The following is a 26,792-nucleotide window of genomic DNA, read 5'->3' as shown; positions in this document are numbered from 1 at the left end:
AGTGATTCAGAAAAATCTTTAGAATTTGAAAGATTTTAAAAATTCTTCAAAGCGACATCTATTTGATAGTACTCGTAATTATAAGTTGTGTTTATAAGATATTGCTAAATATATGCAATTACATTTATTATTAATAATAATCATTATATATAAAAAGCATTAATATATGAAATATGAAATTTAGATAGACAAAAATTTCAATGGATGTGATAATTGGTCATTAAATGAATTCAAATGAATAGCTCAATGATTAAAATTTAAGATCACGGTCAAAGAGAAACTGATAACATAAATTTGCACAGGTATTAACTTAATAATGACCATTACGATGGCTACGATCTCTATGGCTGCTGCCACCACGATCACTATATCGATTTCGATTTTGATGACTCCGTCGTTCATTTCGATCTCTATCGCGTTCAGGATATTCCTTCGATCTAGAGCGGCTTCGGCGGCGCCTATCATTATCATAACGGGACGAACGGCCACTTCGATCTGAATCATAACGACTACTACCGCGTTCATGGCTTGTATTACCATCTCTTTTTAATTGTTTATAGACGCCTTTCTTTCGATTGGTTTCGACCAATTCACGCAATTCTTCAAGTTTTTCTCGACTGAAATAGAGGAGGGATAATTTTCATGATTATTTTAATATAAATTTTCTCAATACTTACATGGTAATAAAACCCAGATGAAGTTTGCCTCCAAAATGATCTGCCAATCTTCGATCATTATCTTGAATGCCCAGGTATGCCGAACAAACTTCACAAACACGGAGCTTTTGTTGCTGATAGCTGGAGGTCGGTATTGAACTTTTATATTCTGTTTCGGCAGCATTTTTTTCCTTCTTAATTTTTTCTACTTCCTCCATCAATCGGAGCGATTCTTCCACATTTCCTTCACTGCCAGCGGCTTCAGCTGCCGCTAGTTTTTTTCCAATAGCTTCAGCCAATTCATGCACTCGATTGAGCTGTCAGGATTAAATGTAGAATTATGAATCTTGGTAATTTTTAATATAAACAAGGGAGTACCTTTTCGGAGGCTTCAACACTTAGTTCTTCTTGAGTTTCGGCTAAACGTTTTTTTGCTACTTCAGTTCGACGATCAGCATCGGCGACAAATTGAGAAAGATGTTCAAAAGCCTAAATTGACAATGCATGATGCACGTCAATGAAACACAATAAAAAATTGATCATATGATTCAAAACAACAAATATAAAAAGAAAAAAATGGAATAATGAACAATTATAGCAGTGATAAATGATGAAACGAATGCATTTGTTCAGATCAATAATCAAGAGTAAAATTAAATAAACTCACAACAGAAAACAGGCCTTGAATCGATTCATTAATGGAACCGAAACAGTCTTTCTTTGACAAATTTTCTTTCTTACAGGTTTGTTTCGTCGATATAACGGCCGAGACATAACTGTTTGGAACGAGTTTAATAGATATTGTCATCAACGAAATGATTCAATTAAATACGTACGTAAGCAAACACGATGGTTATCAATTCGTTTCAACAACAACAACAACAACAAAACATTAATTCCAACAAAACCACTAACCATGTTGAATGGAAGAATGAGAAAATAATAAAAAGCAACAGACAAGATTATATTTATAGATGTCTCATCACTTTTGGCTTGCATTTCATGCTCAATAAATGCAAGATATAACTTACGAATATAATTCTCATGGTCATCATCATGTCAAATTCTATATCATTATTATTAGTTCTCTATTAAACTCTAATCAAAAAAATTATCATCATTGGGATTAATTTTCATACACATACAGATTGACCATTTGTTCGCTCGATTGATTTTGGTGTGAATGTGTTCCATTTTTGGGTGCGCAATACCCATGTCCAGATCAATATATATCATATATATCCGGTATCGATTCTGAACGAAAATTTTTTTGTTGAAATTAAAATATTCATTTTGAAAAAAAACATGAATAGGAAACAGAAAGGTTGTAGGTTTGAAGATCATCAATAAAGAGAATACGTACACAATACGTGATTGGGTTGGCCGAAGATCAACATGGATCGAATATCAATTTTGTCAAATAAGTATTGTCCATATCAAAACTAATTCAAGGTAAATAAAAGGAATATAAATGGAAAACTTACGTTCAATTCATATCCATAATGTTGTGTTTTACTTGCTTTATTATAATCAGCTCGCAAAGCAAATTCATGAACTTTGGGACATTCACCAATGTCCATACGCTAATCAGAATAAAGTTCAGTCAACGATCATGACTATCAAGTGATTATACTTACTGTTGAGGCAAGAATCTCGTGTGGACAACAATTCAACAGGAAACTTTTACAAACTTGAGAATCGGTGAAACGATATTTTGTCGATCTTTGCTTATCATCTTAAAGTAAAAAAAAAATACAATAGATAAAATATGTCAATAATACGACGTAGATATTTAATAACAGTACCTGGACCAACTCGGGAAGTGCCCATCAATTGATCGAGCATTGCTCGCATCTGTTCGGTAGCCGACATTTATTCTTAAATTTTAATAATCGTTATACCTTGAAAAAACAGAAAGAAACGCACATAAGAAATGACCAATTGTTTTTGTACCATTTAATAGAACTGAATGAAATGAGCAGTTATAAACATATTTGGAATCGGACGAATTAATCGTTTCATTCGATACAATCGATGATGGTTAGAATGATTTAAAATTTTAATGATAAAAAAAATTGAAGCTATATTCAATTTAGTCAAAACATAATAATAAATAATTTTATTCTCTTAAATTAATTTGGAAGAAATTCTATCCTTGATAACTTTGATCTTCATCAGTCAGTTTAATTTCATCGAAATTATTAAGAGTTGATTTATTCAAATTACTAGTTTTGAAACGTCTTACATGACCATTGAAGCGTCTGATCTTACTTTTAGGACTACAATTTTTCACTTTTTTAAACAAAGATTTTTTTTCACTAATACGACGTTGTTGTTTTCGTTGATGAAACAGCGATAAAAGTTCATGCAACATGGTTTCCTGGTCACGAATAATCATTTCTAAGATTGCAAGTTTTTCCATCTGTTCCATGCAATTTTGACTATATAATTCATGAAAATTTTTTGCGGATAACATTCGCAATGATTTCTTAAATCGACGACAAGATAAGGAAAATCTCAACAGATAAACAAACTGTATGACTCGTAAGTTGGCAGGTTTCCGCTTGAATGTTTGGTCATTTACCATCATTATGATCGATGTAATTAATGGCATTGATGGCTGACAAAGTAGTCTTCGAGACCAATAAACACGCCAGGCATTTTGAATAACATGAGCAGCATTATGTTCCTGTAGTTCACTTCTAATCGTTTCTTCATTTTCCACTTTTAGAGCAAGACCGGCACCAATGATTCCTCCCGGCAAACTGAAAATGGAAAGGCCTATAATCACTGCAAGAGCGGTAACGATTTTACCGGCTGTTGTGACTTAATAACAAACATATATCAATTTTTCGGTTATTGTTTTATTTAGAATTCGTGCAATACTTACTAGGATACGTATCACCAAACCCAACAGTGGAAAGTGTGATAATGGTGAACCACATTGATCTACCAAGTGTCTCGAATTGCTCGTTGATACCTTGTTCGATGAGAAACATTGCAAACGATAAGAAAACGAAGAGAATTAGAGCAAAATAAAAACATAATAAAAGCTGAAATCTTCCATTCCAAATTACGCTAACGATCAATCGCCATAATCGATATTTATGTTCGAAGAACTGTAGGATACGAAATCCTCGCAAAAGTGAAGATACCATCGTAATATCATCATGATTTGTGACAATACCAATCACAGTGGTGACAATGATCAATAAATCCAATAAACAAATGGGATCCAATATGATTCGGATAGCTCTGTATTGACTCGATCGATATTTGGGCAAACATGACGAGGCCCAAATCTGTATGATAAATTCTAAACTGAAAGTTATCGTCATTAAGATATCAAGCCAGAAAAGTAAAATGTCAGGACAACATATCGACAAGATCAAACATAGTGCCGCCAAGGTTGCGATAAACAGTTGATAGAAAATGCCCAAAAAATGTTGAGGTCGATTCAAGAATAAATAGGTCTGATAACGGAAACGATCATCAAACAAAAATCTTGAAAATTTGCCCATTCTCACATCTGATGGTTTGTTTTCCCGATTCGATAAATATGCAAACCTTAGCTATATGGTGTGTATATTTACGATAATCCTTCATTTAACTTCTCTTAAACAATAGAAAAACAACTGGTTTTGTCTGTTTGACAAGTCCATATGGCAGAATGATTGATTAGAGTAGATTAATATTATATTATTATTATCACCATAAAGTTCGATTGTTATACCGCATAACATAGACAGGAACGATATATGATAATAATTATAATCTTTTCTTGATATTATAGCCATATTCTATTTTGATGTTGGAAAACCTAATTAAAATCTATTACAAAAACAACGATGACTTGAGGATATGTTCGATATTGCACTATTGTTTTTTCTTTCTGATTTTTCTAGTTTCCTGATGACATCTTGAAGGCGATATTTTTTTTAAAAGAATCTGTTGATTATAATCTTTTTAGAGGATTGACTTTATTTTTTTTTTGACAATGCATTTTTTCCATGTTTTATATCGTGAATATAAGTCGCCAGTATTTGTATTTTTTTTCTGGCTATTCAAGATTGTAGTTTTTTTCGAACACTTTTTTCTCACACAAATCAATAAAAACACTTCCCGTGAACGTCATAAATAAATCAATTTGGGTAAGAAAATGTTGCCAATGCGTTTGAAAATCGCTCAATCGGTTAAATATTAAATGGATATTTTGTCAACATGATCGATATTTCATTTAAAAGTAATTCATTCATATCATTTCCGACATAACAAATAATTTCTTTGTTGTCAAATTACCATGGCCATTACTAAAGCAAGCGAAGAAATACGCCTAAATTATGCTGCAGAATTTTTTTCTCTACTAACTAAATTACTTCAGTACCATACCGATCAATAAAATTGTAACAAAACTGACTTTTTTTTGAACAAACAATTTTTATAATTAACGATCATGGGCGAAAAAGTGGGGAATTCTCGAAATGAAATAAAGAATTCACTTTGAGATATTGACAACTTGTAATGATCATGGGATTCATTCAGTTTATTATCATTGCTTAGTTTAATCATATTTTTTAATAGTCAGTAAAGATATTTGTGAACAACATGGCTTCTTCAGCAACGACCGAAATGGCAAATCATGATCAGAAACCTTGTCATATGGATAGAGTGAAAAAATTTTTTAATATTGCAATAAGAAAACTAAATCCTTTGGTGAATTCACAAGAGTTAATCGAAGAATTCATTAAAAATCTATGGCAATTCAAGCGACAACACGAAATGTATTGTAAATGGACAAACCATTTTCGATTGAAATTGGCTATACATACCTATTGTTTCCTGCTTCATGCCGTTTTTTATGTAATGGATTTCGATTCGGTCACCCAAATCTTCATGTTGGACATTACGTACCTCATGTTTATGAATAATAATTTTAAATTCGTCAATCTTATCTACATGGGCTTGTATGCGGTTGCTATTTATTCTGATTTTCTCTTTTACTTGATAAATTCGCGAGGTACTCTTTATCATTTTCAACTGTTGAATCAGACATATTATGGAAAACTCTTTCGGCAAAAACAATGGAGGCCGTATGAGACTAGGAATCTAGGGAATAGTAGCTGGAATCACCATTTAAAATTATTCATTGTCAATAATAAATCACGTGGTTCAATTAAGTTATTTTTGGACATTATCATTGAATTTTTTATCATAATTACAGGTAAAATATCTACAATGGCTATAATTTATCATACAAATTACTTTCGATTCTCTACAGATTTCTCCCTTCTAACTATTTCCTTTCATTTGTGGCTGAATCAAATCGAATATTTAGATGAAAAATCCATATTTAAATTATTTTTGGCAATATTGTTTGTTCTGTTCGGATCACTATTCTGCATGATCCGCTTTCATTTTTTAGTGTTTCATTTTTGCAACGTAGTAATTAGTATCTTCCTTTTTAGTCATATGATTTTTTCTTTATTGAGCGATACAAATCATATGCTGCAACGTCATGGTCGGAAGATAAGTTGTGGATTATTCTTGTCTCATAAAGAAGAACCGAGTAGAACATTGTACCAATTTATTAAGATGCATCAAGCTTGTTCTGCACAAGTGGCTAGATACAATCATGTTATGGGACGTGCCTTTTCTGCTTATTGTATAATGGTTTTGCCTATATCATCGATTCTTTTTGTCGAATTATTGGCAACAAAAAGTAATGATCCCCTCAAGATAATGATGTATATATTCTATGCGGTTACCATTATCGTAATGTTTGCCTCACAATTACTGTATAGCCATTATTCAGCCATGTTACATCGGCCTCATCTACGATTCTTACATTTACATGATCAAAATGTACGACTTAGTCGTAATCATTCGCTACATATTAAAACTTTAACTTATGGTTCAACCATACTTGGCAGTGATCGAAAAATGGGTATCACTTTCGATAGGTATTTGATGACATATACACATGATGCATTTTTCAAGGTAGAAGTGATTTAAGAAAAAACAAATGAATTTGACTAATTTCTTTTTCAATTCACAGTCTATCTTGTTTTATGGTCAAATGATATTAATCACTCAAACTTTGCTATCACATCGTTCGTAAACAGCCAGTTTTCACATTCAAGCTTATTCTGTTTATGATCACAACTACTGCTCATCCATCAAGCAATGTCGTTATTATCGTATTTTACATAATAAAATAATTTACTTTTTGAGTCATGTTGAACACACATACACATCAATTTACGGAAATATAAATGTTTTTACAAATGATAAAAAATACAAATGTCAAATATTCTTGTGTAAACCAATGATATATGAAATAAAATCAAGTGAACATTGTTAATATGAGTCATTTACTTTTGAATGTGAATTGGTGTTAATTCAAAAATGTAAAATAGAATAATGAATAATAATTGTTGTGACCTGTTTATATTAATGGCTAATGAGTAATACAATCATTAAGTAAATGAAATTCCATTCATGGATAAAGGCACTTGAAAGTATAAGAAATGGAGGACGAAAAATTAACAAAATTGACAATTCAATGCGAATAAATATGAAACGAAATCAACAGGTCAAATTTGGATGATGAGATGAATAAACATGACTCGGGCGAATTTACAACAATTTTAAAATCTTAATAATAATCATCATTTTTCATCATAATTGGTGAAAACTATTAACACAACTAATGTAGTAACAGAACTTTGAATCAATCAATGTTTTTTTGATGTGATAATAGGATTCTTGAGAACCAAAGCGCTTTCGGAAGAAATGATAGGCAGGCCATTATTTCGATGATAATTGATCAAATGGCTAACGCTTTCGAATGTCTTATCTTTCGTTCGTACCTGAATAATTGAATAAACAAATTGAGTTGTAATATGATGTGCAAAATGTAAGAAAATATGACACACTTACCACCCCTTCAGGGTCGACCAATAATAAGTGTTTACGGTGACCACCTTGCATTCCGGTTAGGACATATTGACCAGGCGAGGCTTGCGATTCACGAACCAAAAAATCACCATCTCTTATGACCAAGGCTTCGCTATCTTTACGAGATATTGATCCATGAAACCATTCCTCCTTGTCTAAATCACAATTGGAAACATAATCCAGTTTTTGCAACCCTGATGTTGATGGCAGGCTCATTGATGAATTGCCTGTTTGGTTGGATGATTGAGACATGCTCGTAGCTGATACATGAACGGCAAGAGCATTGTTGAAAGGTTCTGTTTAAATGTCCAGGTTATTGTCAAATTATACATGATTATCACGAAACACTTACGCATATCGAATGGATCTTTATTAGCAGTGGAAGTGGTTGTTGTATCGGATGCTCCACAATTGACATATTGAGAATCGGTGGGCCGAATCTGTTTAGAGAATAGGTTGCTATTATAAGCTGATGAAGTAGTTGTCAAAGGTGGTTTTAAATCATCATTCAAATCGATAAGATTGATCTGTTCCTCTTGCGGATTATTGGGTGTAGTCGTTGTGGTTATAGCTGATTTTTTGCTCCTAGGTGCAGCCAACGGGGGGATCATTTTATTCATGCGGTCAGAACTACCGTTGTTTATTGCCATTATATCAGGAGGAATTTTTCCCGGCAGGTCGTTATAATATTCACGATCTTCGATTCTTTGTGCAGGAGTTATTTGACAATTGTCGTTGTTGTTGGCCATGGCTGTTTTATGATTATGTCCATTATTATTATTGTTCGTCCCGAGATGGCCATGTTCTAGCCTATGAACGTATATGGTTAAACTTTTGGGTAAAACACGAATAACAAGCCATGCAAAACTAACCTTTCGGTAGACAATGGATTCCTTTTGAGAAATTCATTGAATCTCAATTCGAATGCTTGACCAATAGTTGTGATAACTTCTTGAGCTCGACCATCCTCACATTCAAGTACGAAACAGGCCCGTTCAAATCGTGTATCTTTGGCAACATATGCGGCAAAATCAAGTGTATCCTGTTATGTTCAACATAATCAATGATAATGACAAATGCACCAAAAGAATGGGGAAATGTGACAATAAAAAAAATTTGATACGATTGTAGTCACGAGAACAAAATCAATTTAACCGTCTTACCGTATCGCCACCCGATGCAAAAGAAATGTTTGGCATCTCATGTTTGGCCAAAGGTTCACCTGTTTCGGCTAACGTTAATGTGAGATATGAAATCGTAATAGATAGATTGGCATCGACACCAGCATGTTCTATTTGAAGGTCGAATGCAAAATAGAATTGGTAACAATTTATCAATCAATGAACAACAGCTTACCCATATTTGGAGCGTCGGCCAACATTCCTACAATCCTTTTATCAATGCGACGTTTTTTGTCCACCGTTTTCAACCCGGCTGATTCGCAAACACGATTTATGGATTCTTTGGCAATCAGTGAACGTGTTTGAAAATCCAAACTTTTCATTGATGTATTGACGCCTAAACATCCAATGTACTGTATAAAAAAAATCGATAAAATAAAAAAATGCGGATCAAAAACATTCAAACAGCTCTAATATTATGATAAAAAACGATTATAATCTTAGTTCCGGTGTGATTGTGTGAATAATAACGATGGGTGAAAAGAAATCAAACAAATTATCCGTTGGATTAATCAGAGATGATAAGACTGCCGAGCATTATGTCAGTAATAATTGCTATAATCAAACCAAATGATTGGCAATCAATCAAATGTGTATCCGAGGAACTATAGCATCACTAATCATTGTTCATCGAGAAATTTTATCTAATATACTTGATCAATACTTAGAAAATCATAATCAGTAGTATTTTAGTAAGAATAGCTCGTAAAATCGGATGTTTTTGAATGATGCTTTCTGGTAATGGTGAAAATTTCATCACAACAACTAATTCAAATCCGAGCATATCGAATTACGTTATGTAGCTGCATATCCACGACAATCGTTTAATGATCGCTCTAAAAAAAGGTCTCATACAACATGTGTGTCATCTTCAGATAAAAATTGGATAATACACACTAGATCAAACAAATCAACAAAAGGAATATTTTTTTTTGTCATGAAGCTATTCATTTAGAGTCTAAATTTTAGACAGCTTGGAAACATCATAATTCATTGATATCAAGATAAATTTCTAGCCTCTCTAGATATACAAACATTTTAACCGTCAAACCAGTGATCCGTCAAACCACATTGACAGCCACAAATTTATGCAAACAAAAAACCAATTTCTATAAACCAAAATAGGAACTAGAACCGAGCAGTCTGGTCAGGTCATGCTCAATTTATTTTTTATTGATAAATCTATAGGCCATCTTATAAGAGAGAGCAAGAAAAAGAAAAAATATGTATTTACAAGACGCCCTACAAAAAATGGTTTATCAAGGATTCAAGTCATGTTTTACAAATAAATACTATACTATATAGCTATTTATTTGTCTCACTCGCTTGTTGAAGAAAATTGCTAGGGATACCGATAAGAGAACAGTGTATATCGAAGCCATCAGATGATTTAAATCTAAATTTAAATACATTGTTCATTCGCGCATTTTGTATTAATTTGTTATTCAATTTAACCACTAAAGGTTTTAGCTTTAGTATATTGATTCAAAAATTCGCAATAAAAGCCCGAATGATAGATTAATTATTTTTGACAGTGAATATTTAATATAAATAAAGTTCATCTCAGCCACAATCTGGTCTATTGGATTAACAAATGAATCCTTTAACTCTTCAACAATCACAAACAAGCATTTTATATCTGATATATAGTCAATTCATGCAGCAACAAGTGTCGCGTACACGTGTAGGAATAATTATCGATTTCATTATTTTGAGGTCGTCGAACGAATGGATTACAATCATTATGAATCAGCGGCCAAGACGAATATCAGAATGAATTCAGAGTAACAAAAGAGACAAAAGAACAAAAGTAACAAAAGAGAGATGGTCCCATTCTTATTTATTTGAAAAAAGATAGGTGTATAATTTAGTTTACAATCTAGTGTTTAAAAATTTGAAAATTCTTCAGTCAAATGTGTTCGTTGGTATGGAGCACACGTATGCCATATGTCGAGCATAACGAACAGCCCAAACACCTACACCAAGTTAAGTTTTGAGTGATTTTTATCTTGCACACACACACACACAGACAGACACCATTCGGGGACAATTTCCCTCTCTTTTGCTGTTTTTTGTTATCAATGGTAAAAATATGCTAGACAAACAAACAGGACAAAAACATTTACAGCCCACAGAAAATGAGCCAAGTATAATAATATGGACCACATCTGAGAGGGGAATCCTAGTAAAAAAAAAATTACGATCGGACAATGTAATGTAATGTAACATACATTCGTGTGCATAGCACACGATTATTTACCATGTGGATGCACCTTAGTGCTCCAATTTTTTTCTTTTATAAATAGTTCATCTATGATGTCCGAAACATCTTTAACACAAACATCCATTGAGCGCTAGTCAAACGACAATTGTGATCATAATTCATTCAGACAATAATGAAAATTCATTTTGAAAAGAAACAGTCCCGAAATGGTCAAAAGATCAAGCATACTAACTACACTTATAACTACGTTTATTCAAATATAGCCTTTTAGTAATTGTTTGATTTCAGCATGGAGAATGAAGGTCCTATGCACACACATACACGGACACTTTGGTCGCTTGTAATAAGCCATTTCCGTTCACACCAAATAAAAGAAAAAAAGAAGCTCATTGTGTATGTGTGTGTGTTTATTTGTCGATTAACGCGAATGACTTGAAAGAGAAAAACAACTTCCTTTCTCATCAAAAAAAAAATTTCTACCCAACTGAGACGAGACGATGATTACGCGACAATGAATGTCTAAAAAAATGAATGAATCTTCACCTTGACATCTAGTTTGTGCGTACTTACTTAACTAATGAATAATTGAATGGTCTTCATGTGACCGAAATAAAGAGCCAGATGAGACTCAGACAATTGGTGTGTATAGAATTTATCGCTTCCTTAATAATCCATTATTAAGATCATCATTAACAAGATGGGTCTATTGCACACTCGAATGAATAATGGTAACCATAAGAATGATTATGATCATCATAGAATTAAGAGGGCAAGGTCCAAATTTTAACAACGAAAATGTCTATGGGTAAACTGCATACGTGTAGGACTGGAGGATTAATGCACACAATTCAAACAATCAATAAACTAATGTAAGAATCGCGCGCGCAAATCAAGAAAACCCGCCAAATAGATCAACTGTTGCTGTTGATTGCCTTCAAGATGATACCACCGTCTTATGCCTTGGGTGAGGCATGGACAACAGCACGAAAATAGTATGCTTTATGTATATATATAGTAGTCGAATATAGCCATACAACTTAGCGGTAACAATGAATGATGATGATGATGATGTGAAATACACACCATATCTCCACAATCGTTCATATTCATTCACAGACCCAAGTCATTATCATTCAATAGATGTACAAAACAACTACCAGCAAACATTAAAACAATTTTCGATCTTTTCAAATGACCACAAGGTTGTGTCTCGGTTCAGAATCGCCAGCCAAAAAAAAGAAACCAAAGATTTGTAAATAACGGAAATACATGGTACACATGACTCTGAAAGATCAATTGTAAGAGCGTGAGAGAGAAGAATGTTTGATGTAAAGATTTTTCTGGATGATGACTGCTTTGTTGGCTCGAAGGTTGTAAAAATAGCAACCCAAATTTTCATTTTTACAACTTTGCTATAGAGAGCCGCCTACACATACACTAACACAAACTTACAAACACAAATGAGCTGTTATTTAGTCGGATATATTGAATTACGGGCATTAACGAAATATGGGAGAACAAGATTGATTGAAAGAAAAGACTGTTAAAAAAAACAAGCAAGTTCAGTTCAAGCGCAATAATCATCGCATATATATAATGCCTACATGTTGTTGCTGTAATAAAAACAAAAAGTTTACTTCCGGTTGGCCTTCTATCAAACATTAAAAACTATGCTTCATGAGTCGCAAGACAACCAATCACTCTGAGCTCTATCTTACCATGTGTGTATAATCAAATACGATCATTTCGATTCGAAGAAAAACGAACCCAATTGGACAGATGGAGTTGAATAAAATATAAACTCAGAATAATCGACTGGTTTATGCTTTCTGGTGCTCATTTCAAAAAGACCCTTATGACATTCTAGACATGACAAACAACAGCTGGTCCAGGTGGTGGTGACCGATCACATTGCTCAGTAACCGAGGGAGATATAAATATAGATTAGCCAATAGACTGAAGTAGAATTGAATTAGACATCCGGCCAACTTACAAAGAGCTGACATATATGGTTCGAACATTTCATTGCAAATATGGAAGACTTGTCTTTTTAGGCAAAGGAACAATTCTGCAATGCATATACACTCATGATGGAAAGATTAAGTTAGTAAATTTTGGGATTGCTTGGACGCCCATTATCATCGACATTGCTGTTTGTTTGCCCAATAAATGCATGAAGAGAACAAGAACAAAACAAGCAAAAAAAGGACAAAGCAGCAAATTGAAGCCAACAAAACATCTGCTGCCATATGTTGTGTATGTGTTCTTGTTGCATTTGCAAGTTATATACCAGCCAAGTTTTTGCAGAAGAAAAACAAAAACGCGAACACTTATGTCAAGTCAACCATCACCATCACCATCCGATCAAGCAAAACTATCAACCAACCGACAGGCTAAAAAACGAAGACCATCATGAAGATCATCGATATAGCCAATGTTTTCTGGGTTCACAACACAGACACACTGAATAGTATTTTTAGCCCCAGGTCATCATCATCATCATCATCGTATAGGACCAGGACAGGCTGTAATCGAGCCAACCTTTTTTGTTTGGAGGGGCTGGAAAAGTTGGAAACTGTTTCGTCGTAGTCCTCGTCGTCATTTCTTTGCTTTGTCTTATTATTATTCAACGACGACGGCTATTTGAGGGAAATGTAAGTCGAATGTTTGGTTTGGCTGGCTGGCTGAATGATGGCAGTGTGCGTGACCTCCACCAACCACAGTAGAATTAGTGCCGCTCTATGCATCGAATGTGATCATTCAATTTACAATTCAACAGTTGCTTGTGTTTTCCATCACCACCACTACATTCGAAAATGTTTCTCTCTCTCTCACACACACCGGTCTAATCTCTTCCGGCCACGGACTCATCATTTTAACGAATTCAATGATAGGCTTGTTTGTTCATTCGTGTTGCTGAAGCCTCGATTATAATCGTGTATATACCAAAAAAGCAAAGAAACGTTCAACTATAACTATCGTCAAATTGCTAACATAAGTTAAGGGTCGTAGGCCAATTTTGATCAACTTTCGACCGTCGATGAAACTTGATGTAAGCTCAACGAATACATAGAAATAAAAAAAATGTCTAAATAATCGATGTAATAGCCAGTGTTGGAACACGTGGATAAAAAAAAAAACAAAACTTACCCTGACGGTATAGGTAACACCCGGACCATCGGTATCTGTCAACTTATGATCAGGATGAAGCCAACCACGTGGTGGTTTATTAATGAACTGTTGATGTTGTTGATGGTGGTGATGACTATTAAGATTGTTGCTTGTAGTTTGCTGATTGTTTGAGGCATTGCTGGAACCGGAAGCGCTCACGGGATTTCCTCCGGTCGATGGAGAACAAGTAGCACATTGATTTAATGATGGCTGTGTTGTTGTCGATGAGGAAATTAAAGATGATGGAGAACATGTACATGATCGAGGAACACATGATTCGATTTGAATGCCATTTGTAGTATCATGACTATGATGTACATTATTACCGGATACATTCGATGGTATCGACGATACCAAACTTGTTGTAGACGATAATACGGCAACGTTATTAGTTAAAAGTGACCGGTTCATATTGGTGGTGGCTGAAGTCGAAGACATGTTCGACAACGGTTGATGCTGATGTTTGTTTGGCTTATCGGCTTTTGGACGAGGTGGTGGATTGTTGTTGGCACTACGTGGAACTAACGTCGAAACTGAAGAATTTGATAGCAGATGATTATGTGGAGGCAAAGGGGGCGGAGGTGTTGGTGCCGGCGTCAATGAAATCGTTGATGATGATAATGATGATGATGATGGAGACGAAATACAAGATCGATTCGAAATTAGTTGTGTGGATGCAGTGTGTGATGCTAATGATGGTGAGTTTGAATGATGATTATTGAACTGTGTTGGTATCGATTGTATCGGTGATGCTAGAACATCGCACATAAATAATGAATCAATAATGTTTGATGCTGGTGATTGTTTTGCTGGTAAGCAACCACTTTTATTAATGTTGCTGTTATTATTACATTTCAATTTATGGGAACATTTCTCTCCAATCGGACTGGTAGATCGCTGGCTGACGTTAATGCTTGTGGAGAATTTTTTCGAATGTGGCGATGGCGGTAGTCGTATATAACGTTGTGAATTATCCAGATTATATTGTCCCAGTTCGTTTGATTTGCGTAGTGCTTCACGTTGAAGATTCTCTGTACCCTTGGTGACGGCGGACGAATGCGATGCCGAAGAGTTATTCAACGCTGAATTCCGTAACTGACTAAGTTTACGGCCCAACTGAATTGGACCTAATTTGGAAAGAAATGCAGAAGCAGCACTACTACTATTGCCACCACTACTTGTATTACCGGTAGGTAATGAGGGCGCTGATGTGCTAGTAATTGTAGTGGCCGAAGTATTACCTCCAGATTGACGATTGGCCAAAGATGATGTTGATGACGATGAGGATGGTAACGAGGAATTAGTGTCGACGAATTTTGACGTTGTTGAATGATGGGGCGAACATGACAATTTATGGAATTTTCGCCGATAATTTAGTTGATGAACATGTCGAAGACTAGAACAATTGACCGATGACGACGATTTACAACAAGAACATTGTTGGTGCTGCTGTTGAACGGCTGCTGCTAGTAGACCTGCGTTTATACAATTATCATTTGCTTCTTGACTTTTGCTATCAGAAACAGCGGCTGCAGCGGCAGCGGCTACGGCAGCTAAATCGATCAATTGTCCAGCATTGGCCGCATCACATTCCAAATCTATGTCACAGGCTTTCGAGTGATGATGATGATGATGATGACCGATCAAGCGGTGGCCAATACTATCGACAACAACCACTTCATCATCAACTTCATCGTCTTCTTCGCTTAGAAAATGATATTCATCTTCTTTGGGAACCGATGCACCTAGACAGAACAACATGATTGTAAAAATTCTTTCAACACAATCACACGTATAGATGCTTATGGAATGCAATAGGGGCTTTTTAAACAATATAATAATCACGATGTTAAACAATGCGAAATACAGACAGATGAGACAAAATCTTAGCTTGCCATAATAATCTGATTTTGGTGAATCATAACAAAACAATAGATTCGATGATCGATCGATATAATTAGGTGTGTAATACAGTAAGAAAAAAACTGGCTAACTCAGCCAAACAAATCAGCAAATATTGATGGCCATAATGACAGATTTAAAAACATATAAACAAAAAAAACAAATATATGATACATAAAAACACACTACAACTTGAATTCGCTTGGAATGATTTTGGGCATGTCGATATAACAGATAAGAATCGTGTTTGATGAACTGTGCAACCACATTCAAACGTTCAACACAATATAAGGTAGCTTCACATACAAAAGCTAAACATAGAATGAGCAAACATAGCCAACACAACCAACAACAAACAGACACAGCCCAGGTACTGTTGTTGATCATGCTAGTAGCATTGAACAACGATTACATGGACCCTAAATGCTAACGGCATTCTTATATTGGATAAAATCGTTGTTTTAAGTTTTTCAATTATGCCGCTACTACATACATCCATGGATTCATTGAGAAGAAAATCAATAAATTTTTATGAATCAATACACGTATAACGAGACAGATGGCAGTATGTAATACAGTATGACTGAATCCGCGGAAATGAGATCGGAACAAACACCGGCAACGGTCGATGCTAGTGGTTGCTACAGTATTTTCTCGTTTTCCATCACAATTTACAATTTACTGAGATGTCAAAATAATTGCTGATGATTATGATAAAGTGGAAACAATCGCAAGAACAACAGAAGCTTTTGCTCCCAGAATAATATATTATATTGGTTTATATAAGCTGTCGATTCAATGGTTGAATGACAAAAATAAACAAACACTAATCATGTTGAACCAGTCATGATGACAATAATAAACTTTCACTCATATTATTCTCTAGTCGTCCTGTTCAGATATATCTCACTGAAAAATGGATGAATGACTGCAATAAACATCCGGTGCGCATCCGGATATTAACAACATTAGGCAAAAGAATGCAGTCAACACCAGCAATCATCACTATAGTCACATCAAGTATGGCCTGATCACAATGACAAGAAATATAAAAGAAAAAAAAACAAGATCACACAATAGACATATCAAGCATCTTGTGTGTGGTATGTTTCGAATAATTCTAGACCGCTAGCCGGAAGAGGTGGGCGGGTACTATTGACATGACATATATGAGCTAAAGTATATCGCCCATTGCTGTGTACTGCTACTATTATACTACGTGGGATTAACACGCATGCGTTTAATTTGTTTCACAATTTCATTCATAAAATTTATATATATTTTAACCAATCGTGTGGAATGGGGCTTGAATTATCGATTCTAATTGCATTTGACCAGAAACTAGAGAAACTCCACTCAACGACGAATGAAAGAAACAATGAGGTCTCAAATTCATCAAGCTGAAGCAATATAAACTAATATAAATGAATGAATGAATGATTCAAATGAAATAAAAGTTTTTAAAAAAACCATTGGATTGCATTGCGGTTGTTGTCATGGAGATAGATGTTGATATAAAAACTATTCATTTGTTTGTGTATTATTGTGTGGGAGACATTGATAGAAAGACCGACACAATTTTCCTTAAACTACGACGATCGGGACAAGAAGAGAGACGTCGTAGCTTTCACAATAGTAAAGAACAGTAGTTTCCAACCGCATGATCGTTAAAAAATGGTTCATCGTAATTTGGTCCACGATAGTGAAAATAATGAAAACCACTGATGAAGAACAAAATTTCATTGCGTGTATGCATATAGAAGAAGTTTATGAATGAAGCAATAGGAAAAAATTTATGAATGAAAGCGTATAGTAAAAAATTGAACAAATGAATGAATGAGTTTTCATCTATCCATAGCTATATTGTGAGCTAACACAATACCCGAGAGACTGGGCGAATTCATAATTCTATACTATGCGCGTCTGTTTTTTGTGTTCTTTAAATAAAGAAATCAAACCAGATTTTTCTTAATGATTCTTCACAATAGAAAAATGAAGTCTATTTGGTTTACCAGTATAAAATTAGGATTTGTTCCGCTATAAATATACACTATATATCCAATAGATTCTGATTAAAGCTGAATCGAATGAATGATTTTGGCATCTTATTGATCATAAATGATCTAATTTATTGACATCATTACATCCATATTCAGATTCGGTTCATTTGATAATGTAGTTATTTTTAATTATAATGGATTATAATGGCAGCCAGAAGTCAAGATTATAACCTTAAGATTCGTGACATCATATGCATAAACGAGTTCGATTACTCAACATAGCTCTCTCTCTCTCTTTCTTTCTTGATATTTGAACTTTAACCTTTAATCGAATCGAATGTTTAATTATTTATGAGTAAAGCTAAGGGCATTTCCGGTGGGGCAATTTTTTAATTAACTATGACAATTAGATCTAAGAATAGTCATCATTAATCAAAACCATGGAAATATGAGTCTCCAGGATGACCATTGTTAATAAAAGATAGCTATTTGTTGATTAATGATTTCCGATAAATCCTCGTAAACCAAGGTGTCACTGTATTGTAGTTTTAAGTTTTGTGTGCATGTGATTGGGCAAAACTTGGAAACAAATCAAGTTACGTTTGTTTTTTTTCTGTTTATCTCTTTACCTACAAAGTGAGATGACGTTCGTCTACTTGCCGACGTCGTCATAGCTAAGAGATGGCTGAAAATACTGGCAGAAAAACCAAACGCCGGGCTCCATCGTTGTATGAATTCAAATATTTCTTTTAACAATCGGAAGATGAATTTTTTGCTCTCTTTCTCTCTCACACCACGTTATGAACGAGACTGCGCCTCTATGCATTTATTCTGGAAGTCTTTGTCTTCGTCCATTCATACAATTCATTCATGAGTATCATGTCGTAATCAATGTACACCATTCAAAAAAACGAGCATCATACTTGAATACCGTAATTGCAAAAGTGTCATGAGTTACTATAAAAAAAAATTATCCTATTAAAAATGTGGTCTGTGCAATTCTGGGCGTTTTTCATCGTATATTGGTAATGGTAATTGATAATCCTTAAATAAAAAATCTCAAAGACTACTGCGGTCAATTAATTTACAAATAAGTCTAATAATCTAATAATAATATATAATATATGTGTATAGAAAATTGATTGATTAACATCAGTAATAAAATGTTCATTTCTTTTAGAATGTCTTATAGAACCAAAACCCAAGATTTTAAGCTAAATCAAAATTAATTGACAGAATGTAACAAGAAAAGCTTGCCGACAATTTTCTTTTCTATTTGTTTCGTTGCCCAAATATAAAAGAATCAATTGATGATAAGATGACAAGAAAGAGAGAAACAAATCACAGAAAAAAACTTTGTTATGAACGAAAATGGAATTGGTCACTACATTGCATATAAATACAGCATTCGTCAAAAGCACCTCTCTCTCTCTTATTTTACACAATTTATGAGAATATAAAAAATGCAGAGGCATCATTTTTGAATCGAGGTCGATATAATAGTAAAAGAAGAGTGAAAAAAAGACAGAAAATCACATTGAAAGGAAATAACCACCTACATTATCGACACCAAAGTATATATGAAAGCTAAATTTAGATAATGGACAGTAAAAGATGAAGAAGGTGTGTGTGTGTGTAATCTCACCAATTATATCCACCTTTCTATATTTTGAGTCTGATCTCTGAACTTGATGTGATGAAAGTATTGAAAGCTCTTGATTAGTTGCCAATTTTTTTTTTTTTATAACAATAAAGTTTTAGCCAGCAGAAACAAGTTTCATTCAGAAAAAAAATCCAACGCTTGTAGCTCTCGCTTTTTATTAAGTATTTTTTTCAAAAAAAAGATGACCCCATTTTCGTTGAACAACACATTTCATAGCCGGCCAACCAAACATACCAACCAACAAAAAAAGTGCGGGGGCGATAAAGTTTGTATAGTGTATTTATTATCAAGACTTGTTTGTTTGATCGATCGAACTATATGTATGAATGTGAACAATGATTCATTCATATCTTTTTTTTCTAATTCTTTTGATTTGTTTTTATGACTGACCAATGTGAAAGGACATTCGACAAACGTGCAAAGCATACGTAAATACAAGAAAAAAATTGAAAGTCAAATAAAACAAATATTGATCGGAAATATATTGAATTCTAATCTTAAAATGATAATATCAATTTTTAAAGCAGAAGATTGTTAATGTCATGTTGGCCAATTGTACGGTATCAATCCTAGCAAATATAGCAACTGAAGGTTCCGAGAAAAACAAAACAAAAAAACTGATAACTGTCAATGATTTCTACGGAAAAAAAATCGGCAGTAGCCAAGAGCAAAAAAGTAGCATTACATTTATTAGTGTAGCGGTAGAAATGTAACATCGAATATCTCAGTCAAAATCTATAATTACATTACAGTGGGATCTCATTAAAAACATTATATGAGTCGGATCATATGCTCGATAAAACTGGCATGCCATATTGTAATAGATTACATACATTCGTGCATGTGTACCTCATTGACATGTGATTAAAGAAACAAAAAAACCTCCCACCCCCGGAAATTTGTTGGAAATTTAAATCCCGTTTCTTTGGAAGTTGACAATAGCTAAATACGATAATGCGACGCCATATGTAAAACAAACATTTTTACGTAAAAATATATACAACCATTCGATATACAATATTCGTATAAATTTGACCGACGCTATTAATTCTGTAAAAAAAATTCCCAGTAAATAGTAATAAATTTTGTTGTCAAAACATTAATTTTTTGCTGCCCATTTGATAATGACACAAAAACAGTGACTCGTACTGATCCTGCAAAATGAATATTTCAGTAAGAATAAAAGAAAAAAAATTACATCTGGGAAAAACAAACGAATCATTTCATATGGACAAATTCTGAGAATAAAATTTTTGCAAATGTCCAAACGCTCATTTTTTGCAAATAATAATTTTTGCATAATAAAATTGATTTTTCAATATCGATCAAATGATGTAAACAAAAAAAATATCAAACCACACACGCACAAAACAATAAACAATAGTTAATGTATATGATTCATTTAATGATCAGGATTGCTATATGATTGTTGTTGCACTAAAGTGACACTAATCACGAAAGATTTCATTACATTCATCAAATTGGCTGCAACAACAAAAATCTAGTATGCAATGTGATTCACCTTAAATCTACCAACTAAAATGAAACCCACGAATCTAAGGGAAATTATATGGAAAGTAAATTATATTCAAACTCAATGAAGAACTAACACTAAGTTGGCTTTCGCTTTTGTATGCAATCGTGGTAAATGCATGATGGGTAGGTAACAAGACGTTTAAGTTTTGGACTGAAAAATGTTTATTGATTAAAATGCAATTTTCTTGGTTTAGTGGTTCTTTAAAATTTTCCCTAAAATAATAATGATTAACAATCAACTTGATTTGATTATAGCCATAATATTGAACAGAGAAAGAGAGAGAGGGAAATTAAACAAAAAATTGTAAAAAAATCCAAAGCCATCTATAATCATGATGATGGAAGCTTTATCGAACATCATGATATAATCCCCCCTTTCATTCAGTCAATGAGTATGATTATTGCATTATGCATGCGAACCACATGTGAGTGATCATTGATTATGACCATCATTATCAAATGATATATAAGTCTTGGAGCATTCATCATCAACATGGAGTTAATGATGATGATGAACGAGAACCTGAACGACCACTCCATCATCATCAAGACATTGAGCTTGACCAAAAGACTTCCATGTTTAATTGTGAAAGGCCAAGCTAAATGGTAAATTCAATGTAAGCAATGAGATATTCAACACCCCCGTCAATTCGTTGATGGCCACGCACCAGGCACACGATCATAATGATGCTTGTGCACATTTTCATCATGTTTTATTCGAGGATAAACCTAGACTAACTGGTTCTTCTTCATGCTTAGAGGGATGATGTCCAAAAAAAACAACATCATTCAAGCTTGCTGTTTGAACTTTTTCATCACCACCATTAAGAAGGGAAGAAAAACAGATTCTGCCTTTGTGAATTTCTAAACGCTATTGAAATCGACTCGATCGACAATGGATGACCATTAGTTCATTCAATAATTTTTTCACAAGCTACCATCTTTATATATGTCATAATGCTCAGATATAGGTGCTAAGAGATTCCTGAGGTCATCAATTCAATTAATTGTCATCAAAAAAAATTGATTCGTAATCTTATCGTTTGTAATAAATCAATCCTTTTAGTTTTCACAAACAAGCAAACACACAATCAATTGACTCATTCGAAATAATTGCTAAACCTGTGAGCGATGAAATAATTATCATCAAAGTCTAAACGAATCTTATGACTGAATAATGACGACAGCAAAAGCTATCATTATCAATAAAGAAATCTTTTCGCACATCTTGTATTACACAATGATGGTAATGATTTATTGGGAAAAAATTGAAAAGCTCAAACATACACATTCTACTCAAGAATTGTTCCATATAGAATTTATAATGAAAATAATTCACGATTGTAATTTCTATATATAATATTGTATTTGTAACAAATTGTCACTCTACTTACTTTTGATTTAATGAAATTCGTATCGTATTAGTATATTATTATTCACAAACACACATGAATCATCATTCTTGTATTTTTCTGTGTTTGTGTGGATTCAGCTACAACTAAGCCCACAACTATAGCAGCCATCATCGGAAATTCATTGGCATTTCCAGATTGAAAAAGATTTTTATAAAATACAAACAATAAGCCAATGATGATGATGATATTCATACACAAATCTAGTTGTAGCCGGCTATTTTGATTGATAAAAAAAACATAAACATATTTTTGTTCGAATTATATGTTACGATTGGGGTATCATCTATTGATAATAGTTGAAAGCTAAGTCATATCGAATTATATTTCACATGACACATGATTTATTGGACCAAGCAAAATTATTGACAAGTATCGATTTGTGGATGTATATGTGTGGGTGTTATAGCATTAAATAAATATAAAAAGAACAACATACCGTTTGTTTATCGATAATAATCTAACCAGTTTCATTGACCAAAAATGGATGTGGCTGACTTTGAGATTGATTTGCATATAAAAAAACCAATACAAGTATTCTTATCAATTCTGACAATCAAGTTAATCACATTAGAAACAAACCTCGGCTTTTTCAAAAGATAAACATATCATTTGCTTAATCAAATCAATACCATTAAATGACAATTTGTTTATTTGCTTTCAATCATACCAAATAGCAGCGAATGATGAAGATTCAAAACAAACTAGAAAAAAAAGACAATTGGACATTAAATGCGTGTTGGTGTTTGTGAACAAATCCACGAAAGAGGAAATCCATCCATATGAACAAAATAACAAACGGAAATTGATGCGATACAATGTCATGAGTGAGCTGACAAAAACAAATTGCTGATGGATAAAAAAAAGCCGGATGCTTGTTTCATATAAAAGCCTATGTTGTTAATAATAATAATGATGATTCGGATGATGACGCCAATCGGATCATTAGTGATAAGAGGCCAATCTAATTTTTTTAAAAATTCATTTTAAGCGATGTGTTTAGATCATTTTTAATCTTGCATTCGAACATTTTTAAGAGGAATTGATTACATATCAAAAGTGGTTAATCAAAGTTCATAGAATAACAGTTTTCCTCGCACACGAAAAAAAGGAACACAGACAAAGACAAAAACAAACGAAAACACGATCACTTTGGGAAAAAAAGCACACATTTATTTATTTTCTTAACATTGTCTTTAATACTTTTTTTCTCTTGTGACATACAGCCATATGTCATCAGAACGTCAAATGAAGAACGCTTGAAGCGCCGTCACAATAGTTTTTTTTATAATAAAATCACTTGAATATAACAAAATCTTGATGGAACACAGCGAAAAAAAATCTCAGTTGAAGAAAAATTGAAGGAATCATCAACTCCCATATCAGCATTCTTTAGAAAACTCAAAACAACGAATTTCGGTTTCGCAGAATAGAACAGAAAAAAGAAATGTCGAACATGCGCATTCATACATCGACAGGTGATTCATTCCAGTTTAAACTGTCATTTGAATATATAAAAAAAACAACACACAGAGACTGGCGGCTAAAATCGAATCGAATGGTCAGATTTGATTTGAGTTTAGATAGGCGGATCTAAACGTTTTTCTCTTACAATATACAAATAATGATTCAGTCTCAGACTGCGATTGATCATTATTCTCACGTGATCGATGATGATGATTATATATTCGTGGTGACAAAATTTCAATCTCTCTCTTACTAATTCACTAACGACATCTGTGGTTCGGTTTTATATTTTATTTTTTGAAATTTTATTAGCCCAATCAAACGAATATAGTTTGAATAGTAAATAAACTTTGATACAAATACTAATGTTTAATTTTTATATATTGGAAAATAAACCAAAAGTAAAGGAAAAAAGTGAATGAAAGATTAGTTGGATTTATTTTCTGATTAGTTTCGGAATATTTGATCAATAGAACACTATTCATCATCATCATCATCATCATCATCATCATTGCGAATAAATGAGCAAAAGGGAGGACATTTTTTTCCAATCAAAAAAAAAAAGAGAGATCGAATTAGAAAAAAGAAAGTGGGAGAACAAATTGAAGATGGCTAATGGAATGATCTTTTTTAGAATCATGATTTTGGTGAAGATTTATTCATTCAATGATGATGATGATTAAATCACTGCCACACGACAAATCTTATCAATAATTGATCAGATAATGAAAATCTTATATTTTCGTAAAAATTATATTCATTTTTTTGTGATCAATGCGCATATCATCATCATCATCATCATGCTTATTGTTTATTTCATTTTTTTTTTTTTTTGGTTGAATCTTTAATAATTGATTGAGATAAGAATGTTTAAAAAAAATTGCAAACACACCCATCGATCACACACCTCTCCACAGTAGGATTTATTTATGCATTATTTCTTTAAATCATCATTCTTGAACATTTTTATTGTAACAATGATCATATGAATCATAAATCTTTGAGAGATTTTGTTTTCATTTCCTTTTAGTTGATCCTTTTTAGTTTAATCATCACGCGATGTATAGAACCAAAATATTTATTCAAAATAAAAGAATTTTTGTGAACAGAAAAAAAAACATTTTATTTAATAATTTAATACGTTGATAACTTTCACTGGTGGAAGTAATAGTCGATTTGATTTTTCGTGCTCATTATCATTATCTATATTATCACTTCTCAAAAAAAAAAAAAAAAAATAAAATAAAATAAAATTAAACTCTACATTGATTGAAAAAAAAAGAAAGTCTATGTTATTGGATGCAAATTTCTTTGTCAATATTTTGATTGCGTAAATAATTATGATGAGAGTGATGATTTTGATTATCAATCATAGATGTTAACATCACCATCATCGATGAAGAATGAGACGACGAAACGTCATTGTTATATCGGATAGTTGCCATCGTCAATTGATGGTCATCATTTTCATGTGATTCCAATTCCTTTAATTGTGAATGTTGCCGATGATAACCAATGGAAAAATTTAATCCATCGGATGATATAGATGAAGAGGAAGTGGATGGAATTGAATGAAAATATTGTTGATCACTGTCGTTGATTACTTGTCGTTCTTCTACATGAATAGTGTTGGATGGATTGAGCATAAAGCTATGATTTTCATTAGTGATCATCATCATTGGTTCAATTTGGTTGTTCAGTTGATGATGAGAATGGTGGACCCGTAATGTAGAACGAAACGTACATGGATCATTTTCATTGATAATCGAAGTGTTTTCGTTAGCCGTTATTGTGCTCGAAGTTTGATCTTGTTTCAATATTCTGTCCAATGCAGCAATGTATTCAATGGCTCTATGTAAAGTTTTAACTTTTGATAAACGTTTTGTTCGATTTTCCACTGGAACACAACGACGTAGACGCATGAAAGCCATATTCACTGCTTGTACACGTCGCCGTTCGCGGGCATTTCGTTTTGCCACTAAATGCACGGGTTTTTCACGATGTGGAATGTGTTTGTACGCAGATTTTGATGGTTTCGAAGATCCAGGAGATCTACGAAATCTCTGTCTTTTAATTGATGAATTATTTGATAATTTATGATTTGATACAGCGTACATGGACTGAATATTCCATTCAAGCTCATGATCTGGCCCTTGTTTCAAGCCATAGTTGTTATCAAATGATTCTGAATAAACGAATGGTGCGTTGTGAATTTCATTCTTATTCGAGATGATAATTTCTTTCGATGTTTGATCCTTAACTCGGAACAAACACGAATGATCATTGGGAATGGGAGTGGATGTTGATGCTGGCGGTGTTGACATACCAAAAAGGTTCGAAGAATTGTTGAATGTATCCATCAATAAAACTGTAAAGAATTTTTTTTTGTTCATCAATTTTTCTAATAACAATTTGATCGAAGTTATTGGACGAACAAAAATGGCAATTTGATCAGATTCAAATGGATCGACTTAGTTTATATGTATATTTGAAATAATACACGCTTGCTCTGATATGACTGGATATATTCGTGAATCGAACGAAGGAGGCGAGGCGTCGACGTTGTCGTTTCATTTTGAGTTTGATCATTCAGTCAATAAACAGCACAACATGGATAATACAT

The 26,792-nt window shown here is 33.3% G+C and overlaps 5 protein-coding genes across 6 annotated transcripts; 1 reads left to right on the top strand and 4 right to left on the bottom strand.

Moving 5' to 3' along the window:
• Positions 1-90: 90 nt before the first annotated feature.
• On the bottom strand, positions 91-2,632 carry LOC124498971 (putative RNA-binding protein Luc7-like 2). 2 transcript variants are annotated; one of them, XM_047062803.2, is made up of 6 exons: positions 2,462-2,632; positions 2,294-2,391; positions 2,141-2,239; positions 1,035-1,145; positions 678-973; positions 91-617 (listed from the first exon to the last, which is right to left on the bottom strand). In XM_047062803.2, the coding sequence occupies exons 1-6, from the start codon at positions 2,526-2,528 to the stop codon at positions 311-313; spliced, it is 978 nt and encodes a 325-aa protein (XP_046918759.1). In that variant the 5' UTR covers positions 2,529-2,632; the 3' UTR covers positions 91-310. The 2 variants fall into 2 exon arrangements, with proteins under 2 accessions (XP_046918759.1, XP_046918763.1); XM_047062807.2 differs by lacking the exons at positions 2,141-2,239; positions 2,294-2,391; positions 2,462-2,632 and adding an exon at positions 1,324-1,585.
• Positions 2,633-2,773: 141 nt separating this feature from the next.
• LOC124498970 (potassium voltage-gated channel subfamily KQT member 5) lies at positions 2,774-4,281 on the bottom strand. The gene is made up of 2 exons (XM_047062802.2): positions 3,547-4,281; positions 2,774-3,482 (listed from the first exon to the last, which is right to left on the bottom strand). Exons 1-2 carry the CDS (start codon positions 4,175-4,177, stop codon positions 2,806-2,808), a joined length of 1,308 nt encoding a protein of 435 aa, XP_046918758.1. The 5' UTR covers positions 4,178-4,281; the 3' UTR covers positions 2,774-2,805.
• Positions 4,282-5,730: 1,449 nt separating this feature from the next.
• Positions 5,731-6,799, top strand: LOC124498969 (uncharacterized). The gene is made up of 3 exons (XM_075735692.1): positions 5,731-5,877; positions 5,935-6,653; positions 6,712-6,799. Exons 2-3 carry the CDS (start codon positions 6,057-6,059, stop codon positions 6,772-6,774), a joined length of 660 nt encoding a protein of 219 aa, XP_075591807.1. The 5' UTR covers positions 5,731-5,877; positions 5,935-6,056; the 3' UTR covers positions 6,775-6,799.
• Positions 6,800-6,856: 57 nt separating this feature from the next.
• On the bottom strand, positions 6,857-16,574 carry Shc (SHC-adaptor protein). Its single transcript, XM_047062800.2, has 7 exons — positions 14,169-16,574; positions 8,970-9,147; positions 8,777-8,904; positions 8,486-8,655; positions 7,966-8,423; positions 7,596-7,909; positions 6,857-7,525 (listed from the first exon to the last, which is right to left on the bottom strand). The coding sequence occupies exons 1-7, from the start codon at positions 15,948-15,950 to the stop codon at positions 7,391-7,393; spliced, it is 3,165 nt and encodes a 1,054-aa protein (XP_046918756.1). The 5' UTR covers positions 15,951-16,574; the 3' UTR covers positions 6,857-7,390.
• An 8,887-nt stretch (positions 16,575-25,461) lies between these two features.
• LOC124496520 (uncharacterized) lies at positions 25,462-26,560 on the bottom strand. The gene has a single exon (XM_047060081.2). It carries the CDS (start codon positions 26,527-26,529, stop codon positions 25,462-25,464), a length of 1,068 nt encoding a protein of 355 aa, XP_046916037.2. The 5' UTR covers positions 26,530-26,560.
• Positions 26,561-26,792: the final 232 nt, after the last annotated feature.

Source organism: Dermatophagoides farinae, chromosome 2 (genome assembly GCF_024713945.1).
Source record: "Dermatophagoides farinae isolate YC_2012a chromosome 2, ASM2471394v1, whole genome shotgun sequence".
Classification (NCBI taxonomy): Eukaryota; Metazoa; Arthropoda; class Arachnida; order Sarcoptiformes; family Pyroglyphidae; genus Dermatophagoides; species Dermatophagoides farinae.
Note: the sequence above shows the minus strand (reverse complement) of the source record. Positions and strands in the feature narration are given on the sequence as shown.

What these genes read in the sequence shown, in the direction of transcription:
- Shc (XM_047062800.2), bottom strand. Translation starts at nt 15,950, where the DNA reads ATGTTGTTCTGTCTAGGTGCATCGGTTCCCAAAGAAGATGAATATCAT. An exon ending in GTGTTACCTATACCGTCAGG is followed by an intron (nt 9,148 to 14,168) that starts GTAAGTTTTGTT and finishes TTTTTTATACAG; the next exon opens with TACATTGGATGTTTAGGCGT. An exon ending in AATCCATTGTCTACCGAAAG is followed by an intron (nt 8,424 to 8,485) that starts GTTAGTTTTGCA and finishes ATACGTTCATAG; the next exon opens with GCTAGAACATGGCCATCTCG.
- LOC124498971 (XM_047062803.2), bottom strand. Translation starts at nt 2,528, where the DNA reads ATGTCGGCTACCGAACAGATGCGAGCAATGCTCGATCAATTGATGGGC. An exon ending in ACGAGATTCTTGCCTCAACA is followed by an intron (nt 2,240 to 2,293) that starts GTAAGTATAATC and finishes TATTCTGATTAG; the next exon opens with CGTATGGACATTGGTGAATG. An exon ending in GTGTTGAAGCCTCCGAAAAG is followed by an intron (nt 974 to 1,034) that starts GTACTCCCTTGT and finishes TAATCCTGACAG; the next exon opens with CTCAATCGAGTGCATGAATT.
- LOC124498970 (XM_047062802.2), bottom strand. Translation starts at nt 4,177, where the DNA reads ATGGGCAAATTTTCAAGATTTTTGTTTGATGATCGTTTCCGTTATCAG. An exon ending in GTTTGGTGATACGTATCCTA is followed by an intron (nt 3,483 to 3,546) that starts GTAAGTATTGCA and finishes TTTGTTATTAAG; the next exon opens with TCACAACAGCCGGTAAAATC.
- LOC124496520 (XM_047060081.2), bottom strand. Translation starts at nt 26,529, where the DNA reads ATGGATACATTCAACAATTCTTCGAACCTTTTTGGTATGTCAACACCG.
- LOC124498969 (XM_075735692.1), top strand. Translation starts at nt 6,057, where the DNA reads ATGATCCGCTTTCATTTTTTAGTGTTTCATTTTTGCAACGTAGTAATT. An exon ending in CACATGATGCATTTTTCAAG is followed by an intron (nt 6,654 to 6,711) that starts GTAGAAGTGATT and finishes TTCAATTCACAG; the next exon opens with TCTATCTTGTTTTATGGTCA.